The sequence below is a fragment of the Haliotis rufescens genome, unplaced genomic scaffold, assembly GCF_023055435.1.
Source record: "Haliotis rufescens isolate VD_foot unplaced genomic scaffold, xgHalRufe1.0.p SCAF_17, whole genome shotgun sequence".
NCBI lineage: Eukaryota > Metazoa > Mollusca > Gastropoda > Lepetellida > Haliotidae > Haliotis > Haliotis rufescens.
Genome location: NW_025963857.1, coordinates 2,878,930 through 2,901,010, shown reverse-complemented (window position 1 = coordinate 2,901,010; position 22,081 = coordinate 2,878,930). Strand labels below are relative to the sequence as shown.

At 43.8% G+C, this 22,081-nt stretch overlaps 1 protein-coding gene across 9 annotated transcripts in view; it reads left to right on the top strand.

Moving 5' to 3' along the window:
- Positions 1 to 22,081, top strand: part of LOC124119816 — a 66,107-nt gene that overhangs the window by 38,927 nt on the left and 5,099 nt on the right. For 8 of the 9 annotated variants that reach the window (XR_007221710.1, XR_007221709.1, XR_007221711.1 and 5 more), the window contains 15 exons: positions 459 to 656; positions 1,375 to 1,556; positions 2,537 to 2,729; positions 6,219 to 6,350; positions 6,943 to 7,062; positions 8,698 to 8,895; positions 9,778 to 9,942; positions 11,389 to 11,580; positions 13,539 to 13,708; positions 16,344 to 16,503; positions 18,087 to 18,170; positions 18,725 to 18,883; positions 19,367 to 19,490; positions 19,849 to 20,127; positions 20,932 to 21,555. Coding sequence is in view for 6 of the 9 variants with exons in the window: in XM_048397419.1 (XP_048253376.1) it covers positions 459 to 656; positions 1,375 to 1,556; positions 2,537 to 2,729; positions 6,219 to 6,350; positions 6,943 to 7,062; positions 8,698 to 8,895; positions 9,778 to 9,942; positions 11,389 to 11,580; positions 13,539 to 13,708; positions 16,344 to 16,503; positions 18,087 to 18,170; positions 18,725 to 18,883; positions 19,367 to 19,490; positions 19,849 to 20,127; positions 20,932 to 21,555 (2,980 nt within the window). In the remaining 3 variants the exon portion in view is untranslated. Of the gene's footprint in view, positions 1 to 458; positions 657 to 1,374; positions 1,557 to 2,536; positions 2,730 to 6,218; positions 6,351 to 6,942; positions 7,063 to 8,697; positions 8,896 to 9,777; positions 9,943 to 11,388; positions 11,581 to 13,538; positions 13,709 to 15,565; positions 15,637 to 16,343; positions 16,504 to 18,086; positions 18,171 to 18,724; positions 18,884 to 19,366; positions 19,491 to 19,848; positions 20,128 to 20,931; positions 21,556 to 22,081 lie in introns of those variants that run through there. The other variant, XM_048397420.1, reaches the window with a different exon arrangement.

The following is a 22,081-nucleotide window of genomic DNA, read 5'->3' as shown; positions in this document are numbered from 1 at the left end:
ACAGCTACATTGAGAACACTGACAATGGTTGTTATCTGTTTCAGGCCAGACATCTCCGAGATGCAGTCAACAGCTACATTGAGAACACTGACAATGGTTGTTATCTGTTCCAGGCCAGACATCTCCGTGATGCTGTCAACAGCTACATTGAGAACACTGACAATGGTTGTTATCTGTTTCAGGCCAGACATCACCGTGATGCAGTCAACAGCTACATTGAGAACACTGACAATGGTTGTAATCTGTTTCAGGCCAGACATCTCCGTGATGCAGTCAACAGCTACATTGAGAACACTGACAATGGTTGTTATCTGTTTCAGGCCAGACATCACCGTGATGCAGTCAACAGCTACATTGAGAACACTGACAATGGTTGTTATCTGTTTCAGGCCAGACATCTCCGTGATGCAGTCAACAGCTACATTGAGAACACTGACAATGGTTGTTATCTGTTTCAGGCCAGACATCTCCGTGAAGCAGTCAACAGCTACATTGAGAACACTGACAATGGTTCAAGGGGCGAGCAGTTTTGGCCAATAGTAAAGAGAGTGAAGCTGTACCTCCCGTCATGTGATGTTTGCAGTAGCGGTGCCGTCCTTGTCGACCTGCCCGGAGTACGCGACGCCAATGCCGCTAGGGATAAGATAGCCAAAGAGGTGAGACATGTTCTACTCTTCTACAGTTGTACTGTTGTATGGTGTCATGCCAAATATTGTTGTACCAGAATGAAATTAAATCCCTAAAATAAAATTGTGGAGATCCAGGTTAGAATTGGTCTTCAGCAATCAATGCTTGCCGTAAGAGGCGACTAACGGTTATCCTATGGTCAGATTCGCTGATTTAGTTGATGCAGTTCATCTCTCCCAAGATTGATCCTCAAGATGTCAATCACTGGATTGTCTTGTCCAGACTTAATTATTTAAAGACCGCTGTCATATAGCTGGAATATTGCTGACTGAGGCGTAAAACAACAAACAAAATCTAAATAAAAGTATAAGCAGACCTCAAGGTGTTTTGTTTTATTTGGGCTTCTTATTTCCGAGTTACCCAAGACATAAACACCAGTATTTCAAATTGATAGACATTCAAAATTAAATGAAATAAAACAGTGTATCAGTGAAGTACCATGAGTTACTTTGCTTTCTGAACATCAGATGGGCATGAACCATCTTGTCAACACCCAAATGCTGAGAGGTAAAAACTACAGTTGGTATATGAAAAAGATTTGACATGAAGTACTGTCTAGGTGATTCCATGAGAAGTCATATTCACCAAGTTTGTAAGAATTCTGCATTATATCATTGTCAGTACCTCAGTACAAACACCTGAAGTGTTGATGGTTGGAATATATGAGTCGCGATGCTCGTGTTCCAGTACTTGAAGAACTGTACCTCGGTGTGGGTAGTGGCCAGCATCCACCGTGCGATTGACGACCACACTGCCAAGGATCTCCTCGGGGAGAACTTCCGCCGCCAACTGCTGATGGATGGCCAGTATGGCAGTGTGGCTTTCATATGCACCAAGACGGACAGTCTGATCCCATCTGAGCTGAAGAAGTAAGTCTAGCCTTCTCCCCGTGCTCTCCTGTGTTAAAATGGTTCCCAGCAAGTTTTGGACACGTGAAGATCCGGGGTAGAATAACCCATGCTTGCCGTAAAAGGCGACTATATTTGTCGTTACTAAGAGAATCGGGTGGTCAGGCTCTCTGATTTGGTTGATCCATGTCATCGATCTCAATTGCATAGATCAATGCTCATGATGTCAATTACTGGATTGTCTGGTCCAGAATCGATTATTTTACAGACTGCCGTCATATAGCTGGAATATTGCTGAGTGCGGCGTTAAACAACAAACAAACAAAGCAAGTCTTGCCAGCCATAAAAGGCGACTAAGAAGATCAGGTAGTCAGGCTCAGTGACACAGTGTGTCATTGTACCCCAACAGCATGCTCATAATATCAATCACTGGTTTGTCCAATCTGGCATTAAACATCCAACAGCATCATATATGAAGGTGGCCACAATTTGTTATCGGCATGTTATCTTGAGCAGTGTGGACCCTTACTCATACTATCAACTGCTGGGCTCCCTTGCCTTGTTTGTAATACCAATTTCCACGATACAGATGGGATATTGCTGACTTGGATTACAATATATACGTCAGACTCATTTCCCACCATGACGAAGTTGTATTTTTGTCCACAGAAGCATGAGACACATTCACTTACTTTCTCTCAGGGCATTGTTGGACTGTATCTTTTTGGGATTTCTATATTTCTTGGTCAGATGCATATGGAGTGTTCACCATGCTGTAGACTACAATAATCATTGTTTTTAAAAAAAAAATGTTGGGCTTCTTCTGAGTGAAGCAAGCTTACGTAGGTTGAACCCTGGTTTTTGCTGATTTAATGATACTGAATGGCTGTTCTCAACTAGATTTCAACCTCAAACCTTTTTTATTTTTTTATTTTCATGATTATGAGCTATTGGTGCTATTAACGTGATTAATCTAATAAATGATGCAATTTAAACTCCAGGCTGACTCCTAACTTTGAGACTCTGAATGATCAGCTGAAGGCAGTTAAGGAGGAGTTGAATGTCCTTGAATCCCGTAAGATACGCCTAAAAAAAAAGCGCAAGGGGCAGGAGTCGGAGATTGCTGCAATGAAACGGGACTACCAGGGGTGGAAGAAGGAACTGGATCAGGAGCCGCTATCCTTGGACGAGGAGGTAATGCATGGGCTGGTTGATAGGACCATTTGGATTATAGGGGGTGGTAGGGTAGCCGAGTGGTTACGGAGTTCACTCGTCTCGCTGAAGGGCAGGGTTCGTTTCCCCACATGGGCACAACAGTGTGAAGCTCATTTCTAGTGTCCCCCCGCCATATTGCTCTAATACTGCTAAAAAAAACATAAAACCATACCAAATCTTTTCGTATTTGTTATTAATTTGCATCTAAAATACAAAAGTACAATTTTTCCTTAATTTTTATGAATAATGTGTCAAGTCTACCAACAACAAAAATCACATGGACTAAATTTTCATAAACAGTAGTTTTCATAGACAAAAGAGGATCATTATTTAGCCTTACACCGTCTGCTACGAACAAGTCTTGTTTGTCGACTGGTATGAAGTCTAAATAGAGTCTCAAGACTCCCCACTCGTATTATTGTAAGTTGCTGTATTTCAAACAGAAACTAAGCAATAGGATCAACTGTGTTTCGGAATCACATGCTACAGTCCGTTTGACTCCAAATGAGAACGATGAATTGCAAAATAACTCGAAATCCAGACAAGTGTATGAAACATCAATACGGTACTTGACCATGAATACCCTGTACCCAACAAAATCTGAATTTTGTTTATTTTAAGACCCATGACGGATGAAGTTCTTTAAGAAACTATCATGTAATTTTGTATAGAAATGTGTACATGACACGTAGGGGGACAAACCGTGGAAGGCACAGCGCAAGCACGGGATGCACGTGCTACACAGTGACCGTGTTGATTCAATGACAACATGCGCTACTCAGCAGATGTTAAACAGTTGATGTTGAATGTGAATGATTTCTTTAGAAGTGAAGCAGAAAGAGCAAAGCCTTTCTATGCAATTAATAAATTCTTGAAACGAGCTTCAAAAGCTCTTGGTATGTCCCCTCAGAAACTGAAAAATGTTGTTAGTCGACGAGATACAAATAGTCAGGCCAAGGAGGTAGGGAACATGTCAAAACCATGCAAGGTTGATAAATTAGACAGTTTTCAGAGGGATCAAGTCAGACGTGCAATTGTTAAACTGCACTCAGAAAATAAGTACCTGTCCCTAAGAATTTTGAAGAAACACCTTGAAACTGACCATGATTTACGTGTTACAAAGTACAAACTATGGCAGCTGTTGCATACATTTGGTTACAAATACAAAAAGATAACTGGTGAAAATAGGGCTGTGTTGTGTGAACGGTCTGACATTGTTCGTCTCCGAAATCATTACCTTCGTACCATCAAGCAGGAACGTGAAGAAGGATATTAGCCCGTCTTCTTAGATGAGACATGGGTAAATGCGTCACACACATTCAGCAGTCAGTGGATACCCAGTTGTGACTGTAAGGAGTCTGGTAGAAAGTTACCAATGGGAAAGGGTGAAAGACTCATAGTTCTCCATGCTGGTTCTGCTAGTCAGGGTTTTCTCCCAGACTGTGATCTCGTCTTTAGAGCCAAGGCCAAAGACAACAGTGACTACCACACAGAAATGAACGGCAATGTATTTCTGGAGTGGGTGAAAGATAAATTAGTCCCTGCTTTGCCTACCAAGTCTCTCATTGTCATGGACAATGCACCGTATCATAGTGTGCAAGATCCGGAAAGCAAGACTCAACCTCTAATAACCGTAAAGGAGACATGGTTACTTGGCTGCAACGGAGGAACATTACCTTTCCTTCTCGAGTGACGAAACCACAGCTCTATGAAATCATCAAAACTATGAAACCTGACCCCGTGTATAAAGTTGACAGTTACATCAAGGGTCAGGGTCACGCTGTCTTACGACTGCCACCTTATCACTGCGACCTGAATCCAATCAAGTTGGTATGGGGCACCGTCAAGGGTGACTTTGGACGATCGAACACAACATTCAAATTACGAGATGTTGAACAACTCATAAAGGAATCCCTTGGTCGGGTAACAGTAGAAACATGGAGGCGTTGTGTGGCCACAGTCGTTGACGAGATAGAGCCACGTTATTGGTCACGAGATGGACTACGGCCAGCAACAGTCCAACCTATAATAGTGGCAGTCGGTTCAGGCACCAGCAGTTCCGCCGACGAAATCTATGGCATGAGCGAGTCAGATTGCGACTGAAATTATCATGAGACGGCCCCTCTAACGCTCTGTCATTTCCCCTACCACAGAACGTGCAGTGCATGCGCTGTGCCTTCCACGGTTTGTCCCCCTATGTGTCATGTACACATTTCTATACAAAATTACATGATAGTTTCTTAAAGAACTTCATCCGTCATGGGTCTTAAAATAAACAAAATTCAGATTTTGTTGGGTACAGGGTATTCATGGTCAAGTACCGTATTGATGTTTCATACACTTGTCTGGATTTCGAGTTATTTTGCAATTCATCGTTCTCATCTGGAGTCAAACGAACTGTAGCATGTGATTCCGAAACACAGTTGATCCTATTGCTTAGTTTCTGTTTGAAATACAGCAACTTACAATAATACGAGTGGGGAGTCTTGAGACTCTATTTAGACTTCATACCAGTCGACAAACAAGACTTGTTCGTAGCAGACGGTGTAAGGCTAAATAATGATCCTCTTTTGTCTATGAAAACTACTGTTTATGAAAATTTAGTCCATGTGATTTTTGTTGTTGGTAGACTGACACATTATTCATAAAAATTAAGGAAAAATTGTACTTTTGTATTTTAGATGCAAATTAATAACAAATACGAAAAGATTTGGTATGGTTTTATGGTTTTTTTAGCAGTATTAGAGCAATACACTTTTCTGGATTTCGAATTATTTTGCAATTCATCGTTCTCATTTGGAGTCAAACGGACTGTAGTTTGTACTGTAGACAATTCATATGGTCAGTCTGTGGTGCCCAATCAGAAGTTCATTACAGAATACTAATTGTGAGTGAGTGAGTGAAATGTTACGCCGCTTTCAGCAATATTCCAGTAATATCATGGCGAGCTGCACCAGAAATGGGCTTCACTCAGGCTTGACTTGCGAACACTTTAACCACTAGGCTACCCCACCGACCTACTTGTAATTTGGGAAAGTTGGCAACTTTGTGTTAGAATTATTACAAGGACATCTTTAATTTCATGTGTAATTGTGGAACACTGTAGCCAATTGTCCGGAGTAACTATTTTCAGTCGGGTTGTACTTTTGACTGCTTCGGTCACTTCTAGTGTTTTCAACTACTGGTTTAGTCCGTATACCAGCTTGTCATGTTCCAGGTCCGAGTAGGGTCCTGTTGGCTCATGCAGGACAAGATGATTACAGTGGGAAATCAGGTGGTGTAATCCTGCTGGTTGTGTATCATACCAGTACAGGATGGGTCATTGATCATGTTGGCAGACACTGGTATGCCTGGCCCAGACTTGACTGCTGCTTGGTTCACATGTACCTGTGACAAATGACTTTACAACTGTTCCATATTTGTAACTTCAGTGTTGCTACATGTTTAAAGTCTGACCTGTGTTTGCAGGAGGAAAGTGATGCAAAGAAACAGAGTGTGGCTGAGGTGCAGCAGGAGTTGGAAAATATGGATGTCGATATACAGCAGAAGGAAGCAGACGTGACAGATCTCATAGTCCAGGAGGGGGAGGTGGCTCAACAGGTGGGTGGAAATATATCATAAGAGGCAGACGTGACAGATCTCATGGTCCAGGAGAGGGAGGTGGCTCAACAGGTGGGTGGAAATATATCATAAGAGGCAGACGTGGCCAATCTGTTGGTCCAGGAGAGGGAGGTGACTCAACAGGTGGGTGGAAATATATCATAAGGAGGCAGACGTGACAGATCTCATGGTCCAGGAGAGGGAGGTGGCTCAACAGGTGGGTGGAAATATATCATAAGGAGGCAGACGTGACAGATCTCATGGTCCAGGAGAGGGAGGTGGCTCAACAGGTGGGTGGAAATATATCATAAGGAGGCAGACGTGGCCAATCTGTTGGTCCAGGAGAGGGAGGTGGCTCAACAGGTGGGTGGAAATATATCATAAGGAGGCAGACGTGGCCGATCTGTTGGTCCAGGAGAGGGAGGTGGGTGGAAATATATCATAAGGAGGCAGACATGGTTTTTATTTAGCCACTTGTTTCCCAAGATAGTTTTTTACCATTTTGGTACATTTTTGATCGAATAATTTCTATGATTTTCTACAATCTCATAAGTGATACCTGATGATGATAAAGTTTGCTATTGTTTTGCAGATATCTGTGAAGACAGAACTAAGGGATATTCATCAAAGGAAACTGGTTTCCATGTGCGCAAAAGCACGGAATGAATATTCCAAGAACCAGATAAGGAAAGATTTCCGAGCAGGAATAAGGGTACGCATTATGCCTCATACACAGGTCACTTTATCATCTGTTTCACACAGCAGGACATGAATTAAGGAAATGACACAAGACCAGTAAGTTATACTGCATGTGTTAGATGAATACTGTGTAAGAAATTTTAAAGTTATGGTTTAATTTTAAATGTACCGTATTCGAAGTAATAAGCGCCCACGGCGATATTTGCTGATATTTTCAACTTAACCTTCTGATATCCGGTACTTCCTGTTTGGAACAATTGGCGTCGATGATGATTTTTACTCATTGTTAATGTGGAGTTGCGCTATCACAAATACGTAGATATGTAAGTCAATACGTGCAAGCATGCACACGGTATTATTTGTAAGAGACATATACATTGTATATCTGAAGGGGTAAAATACTGAGGGCGATCATTTTCTGTGTTCAACAAACCATGAAATTTATAGTTTTTCAATTCTGTTTTTTTCCACCAAAATCATATTTTAATAAGCGCCCCCTATTTCTAATTTTGAGAACACCCTGGGCGCTTATTACGCCGAATACGGTAGTTTGTTTGGAAGCATATTGAAATGTAAGCATAAAGTTAAGTAAGCAAACTTTCATGATTTAGTGGGGCTTAGCATATGTGCTCTTATATCGCTGTTAAATACATGTCTTGTTAGTAGAAGCCTAGTCCTGTATGGTGCAAGAATTAAGGCATACCATGATTCTAAGCTGGTCATAAGAGTCGACTAAATGGGTTGGTTGGTCCGGCACAGTGACTTGGTTGATGGCATGTCACCGTGCCCTGGATCAGCATCATCACTGGATTATCTGGTCCAGACCTGATTATTTACAGGCTACCATCATATGACTGTAATATTGCTGAGTGAAGCGTTACACAACAAACAAATTCTTGGACCTGAACCATTTCATAGAATGGTGTGTAGAATGGCGTAAGACACTCACTTAATCACTCACTCACTCACTCACTCACTCACTCAGCAAAAGGCAACTATGATTGTCTTAAGAGTCGACTAACGGGATCGGGTGATCAGGCTCGCTGACTTGGTTGATGAATGTCATCATATCCCAATTGCTTGGATCGATACTCATGTCAATCAGTGGATTGTCTGGTCCATCCATACTTGATTATTGCCATCTTATTTCTGGAATATTAAACAACAAACACTCACAACCACACTCGCCCGTCCCACTCACTCACGCCCACATTCATTCACTCACTCACTCCCACACTCGCTCCCACACTCACTCACGCCCACACTCGCTCATGCCCATATTCACTCTCACTCACTCACTCACTTATGCCCACATTCACTCACTCACTCACTCACACCCACATTCTCACGCCCACATTCACTTACTCACGCCCACACTCACTCACTCACGCCCACACTCGCTCACACACTCACTCACGCCCACACTCGCTCACACTCACTCACGCCCACATTCACTCACTCCCACACTCACTCACGCCCACATTCACTCACGCAAGCCCACACTCACTCACTCACTCACACACTCACTCACGCCCACATTCACTCACGCAAGCCCACACTCACTCACTCACTCACACACTCACTCACTCACTCACTCACTCACTCACTCACTCACTCACTCACTCACTCACTCACTCTGGTGTGCCAGGAGCTGAAGCAGAAGTCTGCTAGTGTGTTCATGGGGGAGGAGGAGGAAGACATCCTGGACTATGACGACGGGGACGGGGACGGTGTTGCCGACGAGGACATGGGCAACGTTGTGGATAACCTGAAGGTGTTCTGTGTCAGCTCGACCGACTACATGAAGATGACCAGTCTGCTGACTGATGTGGATGGGGCACCGCAGGTTGGTATGATGTGGGAAGCATCGAACAATGGTCTGTTTCTTGGGAAGTCCACAGGCAGTGGATGAATGTTGTGACCTTGACCTTATCTTTAAAGGTCACTGAAATCTTTTCCTATTTGCTGTTTGCGAGGGAACTGTTTCAAGATATGCTTCATATGATTGGAGGAGGTGGAAAGGTCATCTTGCCTGAAGCCCCACTTAATTATGATTAGGTATATAGAGTTTGACTGATTTCGATTTACACTTATTTTGGTTGATAATAATATTTGAAAAACCCTCAGATCCCATTTGATTATTATGATGCCTTTCACATTCTTTAAGAAACTGGAATATCATTTAGGAAAAGAGATATCCTGTTGGCACTCTTTCGACCTTGGAAATTAGTCTGTTAGCCCAAGACTATTACATTGTGCTGAGGACAAGCAGAAATACAGTGATGGTAGTCCTTATTGACTTGTAGCATTTGAGGCTATAATTCTGAACCAGTTCTCAATGCTTCAATTTTTCTTCAAACTCGAACTGGATAAAACTGACAGAAAATGTAAACGTAGTAAACATTTTTATCTTGTTGAAACAAGACTAGCTGCAAACTTTGAGGACTAGGGAACTAAGGATCACACTAGTCCTTAGGACTAGTCTTTAAACAATTGTCTAAGGCTGCATTCTACAGATTTATGGTTTGAAAATGAAAAAGTCTCCAATTACACAAATGTACCTGGAATAAATATTACACCTTCTTGGGCATTGATGGGTGGAGAGACTATCACTGTCAGAGACACCTTGGGATCAAATACTTGGACCTGACATGATTTGGAAAGGAAGTTTATGGAGTAATTAAACTCTGTCTACACGATCTGTGGGTAATATGTGTGTATGTGACAGGTTTTCAGCACCCCCGAGGAGACCGAGATCCCAGCATTGAGGGAGTTCGTCCATGCAACCTCGCTTCAGCGGCGGGATCGGGGAGTGAGGCAGGTCGTGGAGAAACTTGGACATTTTGTGTTGGATCTGGATAATTATCTCAAGATGTCGGGACATAATGGGAAGGTTGGCATTGGCTTCATTGCATGAGTGTTTTCTTATCCCCCTGCAACTAGTTTTGTGGTGGGGTATAAAAATGGACACCGGCCGTGTGTCCGTCTGTCCGTGCAAGATTTGTTTTCCGAAGTAGATCTTGATAAACGTACAATATTTCTTCACCAAACAGAACTGATTCCTTTTGATAGTTTGGGATATTTATCAAGTTTCCATGGCAACAATTGCATTTGATATTGATGACTTTGTCCTCTTGCAAATATTGCTTTGAATATTGAAGTGAAGACTAGATAAACTGATGATTGATAATGTGATGACTCATAATCACCCAGTCAGACATTTAGTGAGCTGTAATGATGGGCTTGAGGTGCTAGAGACCTACTCAGTGATTGCATTGTGTGTTATCATACCCTAATGGCACACAACATTCCCCTTGATTTGGGATTCCGGGGTAGAATAGGTCTTCAGCAACCCATGCATGCCGTAAAGGGTGACTATGCTTGTCGTAAAAGGCAACTAACGGGATCGGGTGGTCAGGCTCGCTGACTTGGTTGATGCATATCATCGATCCCAATTGCGTGGATCAATGCTCATGATATTAATCACTGGATTGTCTGGTCCAGACTCGATTATTTACAGACCGCCGTCATATAGCTGGAATACTGCTGAGTGCAGCGTTAAACAACAAACCATTCAACCAACCAACCCCTTGATTCGGATTCTCGGTTTGTCCATAACACACCAGCTCTCTTGTTCCAACCAAGGCGTAAACATCAGGACATACAAACATCAGCAGTCTCTCTCTCGAGTGTGGTGTTGAACCACAAATATCAATGTCTTTACACATGATTTATATCAGTTCAGCAGTTAATGATTACCCAAATTACACCAAGATAGTGTCTCAGCTTCCCGCAAGGTGGTGGGCTAGCCTACTGGTTAAAGCGTTCACTTGTCACACTGAAGACCCGGGTTCAATTCCCCTCATGGGTACAATGCATGAAGCCCATTAATGGTGTCACCTGCTGTAATATTGCTGGAATATGTCTAAAAGCGGTGTAAAAACATACTCACTCATGCACTCAGTTTCCTGCTGTTATCACACTCAGTTTCCTGCTGTTATCACACTCAGTTTCCTGCTGTTATCACACACAGTTTCCTGCTGGTATCACACACAGTTTCCTGCTGTTATCACACACAGTTTCCTGCTGGTATCACACAGTTTCCTGCTGGTATCACACACAGTTTCCTGCTGTTATCACACACAGTTTCCTGCTGTTATCACACACAGTTTCCTGCTGTTATCACACACAGTTTCCTGCTGTTATCACACACAGTTTCCTGCTGGTATCATCAATGACAAAGTCTAGAACAAGGCACACAATGGGCAGTAAGCCAGAATCCCCCTTTAACAAGCATGTTTTCAACTGTCATACACATCATCTACTGTAATACCATCAGGGAGGAGGCAAGGTTCAGCCTGTGGTGACGAAGCATGTGACAGCCCTGCTGCAGAGGGTCGACCCAATCGTGTCCCAGCTCCGTGAAGACATCCTAGGGCTGTTCGACAGCCTCCTGAATCCCTACATAGAGGCTGGATCCCAGATGGCCTCTCAGCAGGCCCCAGCCACCAGTGACAGGTGGGGCAGCAAGGTGGGTGATGCACACACCACAACCATTATGACTTTCACAAAATAATGACGTATCTTTGAACCAAATTCCTCCAATTCAGTTATGTGAGACATGCCAATTTTATCCAAAATACACGCCAGTAATTTAAAGTATATATTGACCTTGCTATAGGCATTGTCATATATTCTACCATATATACTGAACTGCAAAAGAAACATTACCATTGATAGATATATGAGAAACCTTATTTGAAACCAAAAATTGCAAACATACTTTGAGACATATTAAAAAGATTAAACTTGGCAAAACTGATCATCAAGGTTGAAATTAAAGTGTCAAATGTTCTTAAAGTGAAACACACCACTAGTCTCCGAGAAAATGGCATCACAAGTCAGTATCTCGTGTGTCCGCCATGTTCATTGATGACTGCTGATGATACAAGGAATAGATGAGGAGGTTGATGAAGGCCATAGGCACTTGAGCCCACACTCTGAAGAACGCCTGACACAGTTCAGCTGCAGTTTTCGGCCTTGGTCGGACGTCATTCAGCCTTCTTTCAATCTCATCCAACAGGTGCTCAATGGGATTTAAATCAGGACTGAGGGCAGGCCACTGCATGGTTCTGATGCCATTCTGCTGGAGAAAATCTCTTGTTGCTCTCGCAGTGTTGGCACAGGCGTTATCATGATGAAACTCGTGTTTGCGGCGACGTGCCAAATGAGGTATGGCGTGCAAGACCAATTCAATCCCACACCATGATGCTCGGACCACCCCACGTGTCTCTCTCAACAACACAAGCATCTGAATAACGTTTCCAACAGCGTCATTAGTCTCTCTCTCTGCCATCTGCTGTTGAGATACAGTAACGGCTCTCGTCTGAGAAGAGGACTCTTCTCCACTGCTGGTGGCGTCAATGCTGGTGCTGTGTTGCCCACTGAAGACGGTCACGGCGATGATGTGGTGTCACAATGGGTCCTCGTTGTGGCCTGTGATAGTGGAGGTGTCTGCTCGTCAATCGTCGGCGCACGGTGTCCACACTAATGTGTCCCTGTTGACTACTTGCCGGGCGGTTTGTCCAGCTTGCAATCGTCCATGGGCTTGGTGTCACTGATTTCTTGTCAATTTTGGCATGTGGTAGCAATTCAATACCGAATGAAAGTTATCCGATCTGGGTGGATTTTTATAGGGCAAGAAATGGGGGAACGCATTTGAAATTCAATTTGCACACATGTGCATCGGGTTACCATGGCCGTTGCCATGATGTGTTTGGGCGATCGGTTTTATTGTCATCTGTTTTGTTTTTTATCATCAAATTTCATTTTTCCGGACAAGGTAATGTTAAATTTTAGAAACTTTGACAAAAATTACCCAGATATTTAAATGACAACTTTTTATGCAATGTTACTTGGGGTGATGTTTCTTTTGCGGTTCAGTATATATATTTGTGTGCTGATTGTTGCTAAAAGCGGCTTGAGACCATGAACACAGTTTCGAGACATATTCTATAATTGGACCGATAGTACAAAGGTCATCATGCCCCTTGGATGATGGTTGGTTGAAGGTTCAATACGTTGTGCTTGCATGAAAGAGTGAGTGCCTTTGTATAGTTGGGTTTTATGCCACATTGAACAATATATTCCTTATATCATGGGGTGTCAGCTTGATGTGGGAGGAAGTACTGAAGTTTGGCAGATCCCAGATGTTTACCACTTCGGTGAAACCCATGAGCACAGTTATGGTGCTGTCCAACCTAGAAACATAATCAAGGAGAACCAGGATTCAAACCCACAATAATAGAGTTCTGGCACACCCAAGGGATGCCGTTCTGCACAGCGAATTGCAACACCTTTGACAACTAGATCTTGAGGACCTTGGGTGATCCAATGAAAGGCAAGAGATACATGCTAATGGTGATGAGTAGTACTCTTTTTTTGGGTCCGTATCTCTGCATTCTTGAATGTTGAACGTCCCTGTTGCAGGTGAACAAAGAAAACCGGCACCTTGGTGGACTGGCCTTCATGACGTATCGAGCAACGGTGTCGAGACAGGGCAGGTACAGCTCGCCAACAGCCGGAATGGTGGACTTCAACATCGAGCTGGCCGAGCCCCTCCTGGTCGCGGTCACCTTTTGCTGGAACAAGGTCTTTGGGTGAGTTACGTCTTCTGTGAGGTTCTTGTGGCAGCCTTCTCCTCTCTGGGTCTCATGACGACTGCAAAGTCTCAGATCCCATGACGACTGCCCTGTGAGTCTCAGATCCCATGACGACTGCCCTGTGAGTCTCAGGTTCCATGACAACTGCCCTGTGAGAGTCTCAGATCCCATGACGACTGCCCTGTGAGAGTCTCAGGTCCCATGATGACTGTCCTGTGAGAGTCTCAGATCCCATGACGACTGCCCTGTGAGAGTCTCAGATCCCATGATGACTGCCCTGTGAGAGTCTCAGATCCCATGACGACTGCCCTGTGAGAGTTTCAGATCCAATGATGACTGCCCTGTGAGAGTCTCAGATCCCATGACGACTGCCCTGTGAGAGTTTCAGATCCAATGACGACTGCCCTGTGAGTCTCAGGTCCCATGACGACTGCCCTGTGAGTCTCAGATCCCATGACGACTGCCCTGTGAAAGTCTCAGATCCCATGTCAACTGCCCTGTGAGAGTCTCAGATCCCATGCTTGTCTCCCTGAGGGGATCTTGGGGATGTGAAGATCCCTTATGCCTTACGCTTGTCTACATGTGGAGATCTCAGAAGCATGGAGGTCTCACGTACCCCACACTTGTCTCCCTATTAGTGTCCCAGAGCTCGTAGATCCCAATGCCCCACACTTGTCTCCCTATTTGAGTCCCAGAGCTCGTAGATCCCAATGACCAACACTTGTCTCCCTATTTGAGTCCCAGAGCTCGTAGATCCCAATGCCCCACACTTGTCTCCCTATTAGAGTCCCAGAGCTCATAGATCCCAGTGATTCACACTTGTCTCCCTATTAGAGTCCCAGAGCTCGTAGATCCCAATGCCCCACACTTGTCTCCCTATTTGAGTCCCAGAGCTCGTAGATCCCAATGACCAACACTTGTCTCCCTATTTGAGTCCCAGAGCTCGTAGATCCCAATGCCCCACACTTGTCTCCCTATTAGAGTCCCAGAGCTCATAGATCCCAGTGATTCACACTTGTCTCCCTATTAGAGTCCCAGAGCTCGTAGATCCCAGTGATTCACACTTGTCTCCCTATTTGAGTCCCAGAGCTCGTAGACCCCAGTCATTCACATTTGTCTCCCTATTAGAGTCCCAGAGCTCGTAGATCCCAATGCCCCACACTTGTCTCCCTATTAGAGTCCCAGAGCTCGTAGATCCCAATGCCCTACACTTGTCTCCCTATTAGAGTCCCAGAGCTTGTAGATCCCAATGCCCCACACCTGTCTCCCTATTAGAGTCCCAGAGCTCGTAGATCCCAGTGATTCACACTTGTCTCCCTATTAGAGTCCCAGAGCTCGTAGATCCCAGTGATTCACACTTGTCTCCCTATTAGAGTCCCAGAGCTCGTAGATCCCAGTGATTCACACTTGTCTCCCTGTAAAGATGCCATGGCTGTGTAGGACTCTAACGCCCTATGCTTGTCTCTTTATAGGGATCCCAGGCTGTTTAGGTCCCAAGTGCCCTATGCCCTACCTTGGCAAGTGCAGCAAATTACTTGTGTACGTTGATTAAAAACGTGAAAAATTTTTAAAATATCAGTAGACACAAAGTTGACGGAATACATGCTTTGCAAATCCTGCAATTGACTGAAATCTGCAGGGCATTTTGCGAACTGGATGTTGATTTCGTTACGCGATTCTGATTACACTGTGCATAAACTCGTTAGTCCAGCCAAAAGATAACTCTGAAATTTCAGCCTAGTTCCGCAAGGGTGGAAACAGGATTTTTATGGTCAGTTAACTCCCTTGCCTTGGGAAGATGAAAGTTACCATGTGGGGCGCAGTGTAATTTGCTGTGGTGCGTTGTTTTTCAAGGGCAAAGGACAAGGCAGGATAACGGCCTTTTTGGTCTACTTGAAATGTCAAAGTGGCAGAAGAAAATGTTGGTATGAAAATTATCAGACATGTTCTGACAACTGTCTTGTTTATCTTCTTTCGCTTGCACCTCTTGGACATCTGACATGAAAGCATACAAAAGTATGGCTGAACGAGTGCAAAGGGCAGTGATATTTAATGTATAGAGTTAAGGAAGAAGAAGTCAGTGACCCGCGATGAAGTTTTTATTGTATGCTCATAGTAGTTTTATCTACATCTCCTAAGAAAATCTGCTGAGGTCAACTTTCACATTACAAAAGTGTTTCTTGAAAACTGTTTTAATCTTACCTAAACGTTTAGTGTTGTTATGAGCCCCAAACATGCAATTGTTAAAGGGCGCTGGGGTAGCCTGGTGGTTAAAGCATTCACTCGTATGGTGTCCCCTGCTGACATATTGCTAAAAGCGGCGTAAAACCTCGCTCGCTCGCTCGCTAACTCACTCACTCACTCACTCACACTCACTCACACTCACTCCTGCACTGCACTGCACTGCACTGCACTAATAAACAAAATCTAATTCCCAGTCATGTGAATACATCTGATAACTTTCATGATGATATGCAGAGGTTTTCCTCATGTCTTGGATTACACATACCCTGGTGTCCCATGGGCCAAACCGAGCCCCTGTGATACATACCTTGTCCTTTCTAAAGAGCAGTTGCCAAGGACCTTAGTTAACTATTTCACGGCCTTGTTGTGATGCTAAGGGATGCTTCAGGTCTCTCTTCTGGAGCACACTGGAGAAGGTGAAGACATCCATGAGTGCCGCACTGGCAGCCTTTACTGATGACATCAAGAAGAACTTGACTCTCATCGGCTTCGACAGACTTCAGATAGAGGGCGTCATTCATCAGATTCTTCGGAATGCCACCGCTAAGGTCAGTTCCCATTCAAGCAAGATTTTTGGATAATAAATTAATTATTCTACCATGAAATTGGAAATTGCTCAATTGTGATTGGTCAGTCAGGGGTTTCAAATCACTATAACCACCTCTGATTGAAACAGGTGATTTGACAACATCAACCCGGAAGTTACTGTTTATAGAAAAGAACTTCCTTCTCAATCATTGTCAGAATGCATTTTAAAATAATGATATATACAATTATAGGTTACAAAATACAGAGTTTTAAATACAATATTCAAAGTATTTGTGGTCACAATAAATGTGACATCATGATGGTGTTGTGCAGTGTAGAGTGAGTGAGTGAATGTGGTTTTACGCCGCTTTTAGCAATATTCCAGCAATATCACGGCGGGGTCACTAGAAATGGGCTTCACACATTGTACCAATGTCGAGAATCAAACCTGGGTCTTCGGCGTGATGAGCGAACGCTTCAACCGCTAGGCTACCCGACCGCCCCTGTGCATTTTCTTTACGGATGCAAACTTTATGTTAGCTTACAAAGTAGCTATCATACACACTTCCACTGCCTGAAATATATGCAAATTAAGTATTCTGATGTTTCAGCACATAAAGCACCATACTTTGTTAAGCAGCTAGTATCTGTGATTCCTTGTTCCCTTATTCCCTTATTATAACCCACACGCCGCGATTCGCTGTGCAGAGTTGCATCCCTTGGGCACGCCAGAAACTTATGATTTTGGTTTTCGAATCCAGGTTCGCCCCGATTATGTTTCTAGGTTTGTCAGCACTATACCCATGCTCGTGGGTTTCACCGAAATAGTAAACATCTGAGACCTGCATCACTTCAGGCTTTCCTCACACATTAAGCTTACATGCCGGGATATAACTGGAATACTGTTAAAAGCGGCGTTAAACCCAACTCACTCACTATTATAACCCACTCCAAACACGGGACTCAAGCTGTGTGACTTGGCAGATTGCATGAAGTCAGTAATATTCCAGCTACATGACAGCGGTCTGTCAATAAAAATGTCTAGACCAAACAACCCTGTGATTGATATCATGAGCATCAACCTACACAAACAGGATATGATGACATGCATCAACCAAATCAGTGAGCTCTACTACCCGATCCTGTTAGTCACCTCTTACGACAAGCATGGTTGCTGAAGACCTTTTCTGACCCAGATCTTCACTTGGGATCCTAGAGCGATGGTGTGGATTGTTGTTCATCATTTCAGTCACTGGTTTGTCTGCATTAAACTTACATACAGGCCGCCGTGGTATAGCTTGAATATTGTTTATTGCAGCCTTTAATCAATTAAAATCGCCCACCAGGGCTTAAAAAAAAGAAAAGAATCGGTTCTCAGGCAATGACTATTTAAAATATATTGCGGGCAGGCGTTGTGTTGTTTTTTTGTTTATTCTTTTCTTGTTCAAACTAGTATGTAACCAAATAAACTGTTGTGTACTATCAACCTGGGAAAGGGCCTCCCTAAATAAACAAGCATACAAACTCCTATTACCATCCTGACCAAGACTTCTTCTTTTTTAGCCTAATTGAAAGGTTTTATTGAACCAATTTTCCTTTGCAGCTGAACGAAATGGTTGAGCTGATGAAAGATTATGTAACAAGCCAACAGAGGGAGATCTCAAGAATTATTACCCCTAATATACAGGTAGGTGCTTGATGTGTCTCGATAAACTGGGCACCACCTCCGTGGTGTAGTGGGAGAGCATCTGCCCTGAGAGTAGAAGGTCAGTGGTTTGATCCCCGGCAGCGTCATCCAAAAGATGGTACTTGCTGTTACCCTGCCTGGCACATGGCATGAAGGGGCTGGACTAGTACAAGCAGACACACACACACACACACACACACACACACACACGTGCAAACATGTCGCTATATAAGTCCGATAATCTTGGCCACGACTTTAAAGCCCACCTCACCTCTCCTCACCTCACCTGGTCAAGATTTGATCATTTGCCTCTGATGGTGCTGGAATAATGCAGACAGCGGCATCAAACAGGAAACAAATTTGGGCACATCTCTATTGCATCAGTATCAAAAAGACGCAGATGGCTGATTGTAGGTTCTTTCTTTTTTCAATCACATTCTTTGGGATGTTACCACCAAAGCAGTAAATATTTGAAAGCTTCCTCACGTATTCACAGACTTCCTCATCAAGTTAAGCTGATATGTTGTGAGATAACTAAATGGGTTCTTCTACAGGCAGCCATGTTGAATGCCTATGAGAAGGCGAGTAGAGAACATGGTGCTGGATGCTACAACCGGATGAAGCAGATGATGGCCGGTCACATCGACAGCAGTCGCCACGGCATGTTTCATAACACCGTGCAAGAGATAAAGAATAGACTGTCAAAACTACAGGTATAAGGATTGATGTGTGATACCAATTTCACTATTGAATAATACAGTTTCACCATTGACGATAATACCTGTTTCACCATTGACCGTAATACCAGTTTCACCATTGACCGTAATACCAGTTTCACCATTGACCGTAATACCAGTTTCACCATTGACCATAATACCAGTTTCACCATTGACTGTAGTACCCGTTTCACCTTTGACCATATTACCAGTTTCACCATTGACTGTAATACCCCTTTCACCATCGACCGTAATACCACTTTTCTCCATTGACCGTAGTACCCGTTTCACCTTTGACCATAATACCAGTTTCAGAACCAGTTGTAGAAAAGCCCTTAATAACCGTAAATTTCTTCTAGTCCTTTTGATACCTTTTACCTTTGGGCAGCTTGGCAAGGACTTCAGGACTAGTGCCACTTCCATCGCTGTTGAGCAGTCCCTCTTTAAGATGTAGTCAGCTTGCATTGCCTCTCATTCCAGGTGAGCGTGGTGGAGAAAGTGAAGGGCGTGTTGGTGGCCCTGTGCCGGGGCTTCAAGGTGGCATTCGAACCGCTGTGGCAGTCTCGAGACAGCTGTCTGGATTTGAGACAGAACTTCTCAGCAGGTAGGAATCTCACTTACCCCTGCTACCATGCATAATGGGGCAGTGGGGGCCCTGGCAGCTAAAGCATCACTATTCTATGTACAGAGTTGCATCCCTTATTTGTGCCAGGATCTATGGATCGTGAATGTGAGTCTCATATAGTCCTAATTATGTTCTTGGTTTTGTCGCGACTGATTGTTGGTTCACAAGTCGGAAATGGCCCACGATTCTAGTACCTCCCCCTCTTGTATGATGGAAATATTGTACACAGTGGCATTGAACTCACTCACTCACTCACTCACTCACTCACTCACTCACTCACTCACTCACTCACTCACTCACTCACTCACTCACTCACTCACTCACTCACTCACTACAGGTGTGTCCCAGTGCCTCATCGAGCTCCATCAGCTCTTCCAGGACTGTGGTCTCCAATTCCCCGCTCTGACGCCAGACAGCGTGGCAGAACCTAACGTGGCCGAGGTTGCTGCTGCAGAGGAGACTGTGGACGATGTGTTGGGAGCTCTTCGGCATGATGTGGAGGACAGTCTGAAACGCCTGGAGGAAGAACCTCAAGGACCAGGAGTGAAACAAGAACCATTGCCATCGATTGTGTCGGAGTCACGTGATGTGTTGAACTTTAACTATGGGCAGGAAGGTGAGAAGTGAGAAGTTATTTGGTTTATGGAGTTTGCTCTTCGTAGTGATGTTGGGGGGGATAGTGGGGTAGCCCAGTTGTCGCTCACATGATGAAGACCTGGGTTCGATTCTCTTCATGGGTACAGTGTGTGAAGCCTATTTCGGCATCGCCCATGGTGCTATAGCTGGAATATTGCTAAAAGTGGCATGAACCAATACTCACTCACTCTGTTGTTGGTCTATTCACAGCTAAAATGATTTTGTAATTTTGGGATTTGGGATTTCATGAACATCAATTGGAAAATGTTCATTTTAGTCATATCATTACAGACACCTAGCTTGCGGCATGCCCTCCTGTCACTCTCATATTACCCTGTATGTCACTACAGATACAAAGTTTACAGAGATGCCCTCGTATCATTCTCACATATTACCCTGTATGTCACTACAGATACAAAGTTTACAGAGATGCCCTCCTGTCACTCTCTCATATTACCCTGTATGTCACTACAGATACAAAGTTTACAGAGATGCCCTTGTATCATTCTCACATATTACCCTGTATGTCACTACAGATACAAAGTTTACAGAGATGCCCTCCTGTCACTCTCTCATATTACCCTGTATGTCACTACAGATACAAAGTTTACAGAGATGCCCTCATATCACTCTCACATATTACCCTGTATGTCACTACAGATACAAAGTTTACAGAGATGCCCTCGTATCACTCTCTCATATTACCCTGTATGTCACTACAGATACAAAGTTTACAGAGATGCCCTCGTATCATTCTCACATATTACCCTGTATGTCACTACAGATACAAAGCTTACAGAGATGCCCCCGTATCACTCTCTCATCAAGTCTGCGAGCACTCCAAACACAGCCAGGCCGGCCTCTGAGGAAAGGCAGGGGAATCCCGAACTCAGACAAGCCTCTGCCTCTAACACACCAACAGGGGCCTCAGCTTGTAAGCTTCTGAACGAGAACCTCAGGGTCTCCAGTCTACATTCTATAATCCAGACCTCTGCTTTTGGAAACAAGTTCAAAGGTGGTCAAGTTTGTGAACCCTCTCGTCCTCTTCCTGATTCCTCCCAAGTCACTGCCTTGGTAAATGCCAGTGGTGTCAGAGAAAGTCTTCCAAGTCACGTGCTCGGCAAACATCCTTTACAACAGATTGTCCGGCTGGACAATAATAGAAAAGTTATGTTGGTGCTACCTCAGGTTACCATGACGACAGATGCTGTGAGTGGACCTGTGATGGCCCCAGTGAATGTGCCGACTATGAACAGTGATGCTGTACCAAAGCACTACTACAAACTGTGTCTGAATGCGAACAATTTGAAAAGACCTGCATCCATCAGTCGAGCTGTAGCTGCTCCTGGAGCCGTTCCTATCAAGCAGGAACCATGTGACAGGGCACAGAAGAAACGCAGAATCCAAGGTGAGAGGGGCGTCTATCTTACATACTGCATAGCTGACAACTGTCTCAAAGTGTTCACATTTGTTACAAATTTGCAACTAAAATAGGATTTCTTCCATGATTTATACGAATAATATGCCAATCTACAAAAAACAAATCACATGGACGATACACCTGTAAAGAACAGGTCAATATTTATCCTAACCATCTGCTACAAACACTTCTTGTTTATCAATTGGTTTTGAGTCTCTTTATGGTTTTGCATCTGTCCAATCAAGACACTCCACTCATATTATGGGAAGTTGTTGCAGTCAAAATAGAAACGAAGAGATCAAATTATCACCTGTTTCGGAATCACATTGGCTGTGTTGCACTGTAGACATTTCACATCGTCAGGCTCGCCGACTTGGTTGATGCATGTCATCGATCCCAATTGCGTGGATCGATGCTCATGATATCGATCACTGGATTGTCTGGTCCAGACTCGTTTATTTACAGACCGCCATCATATAGCTGGAATATTGCTGATTTTGAAGTAAACAACAAA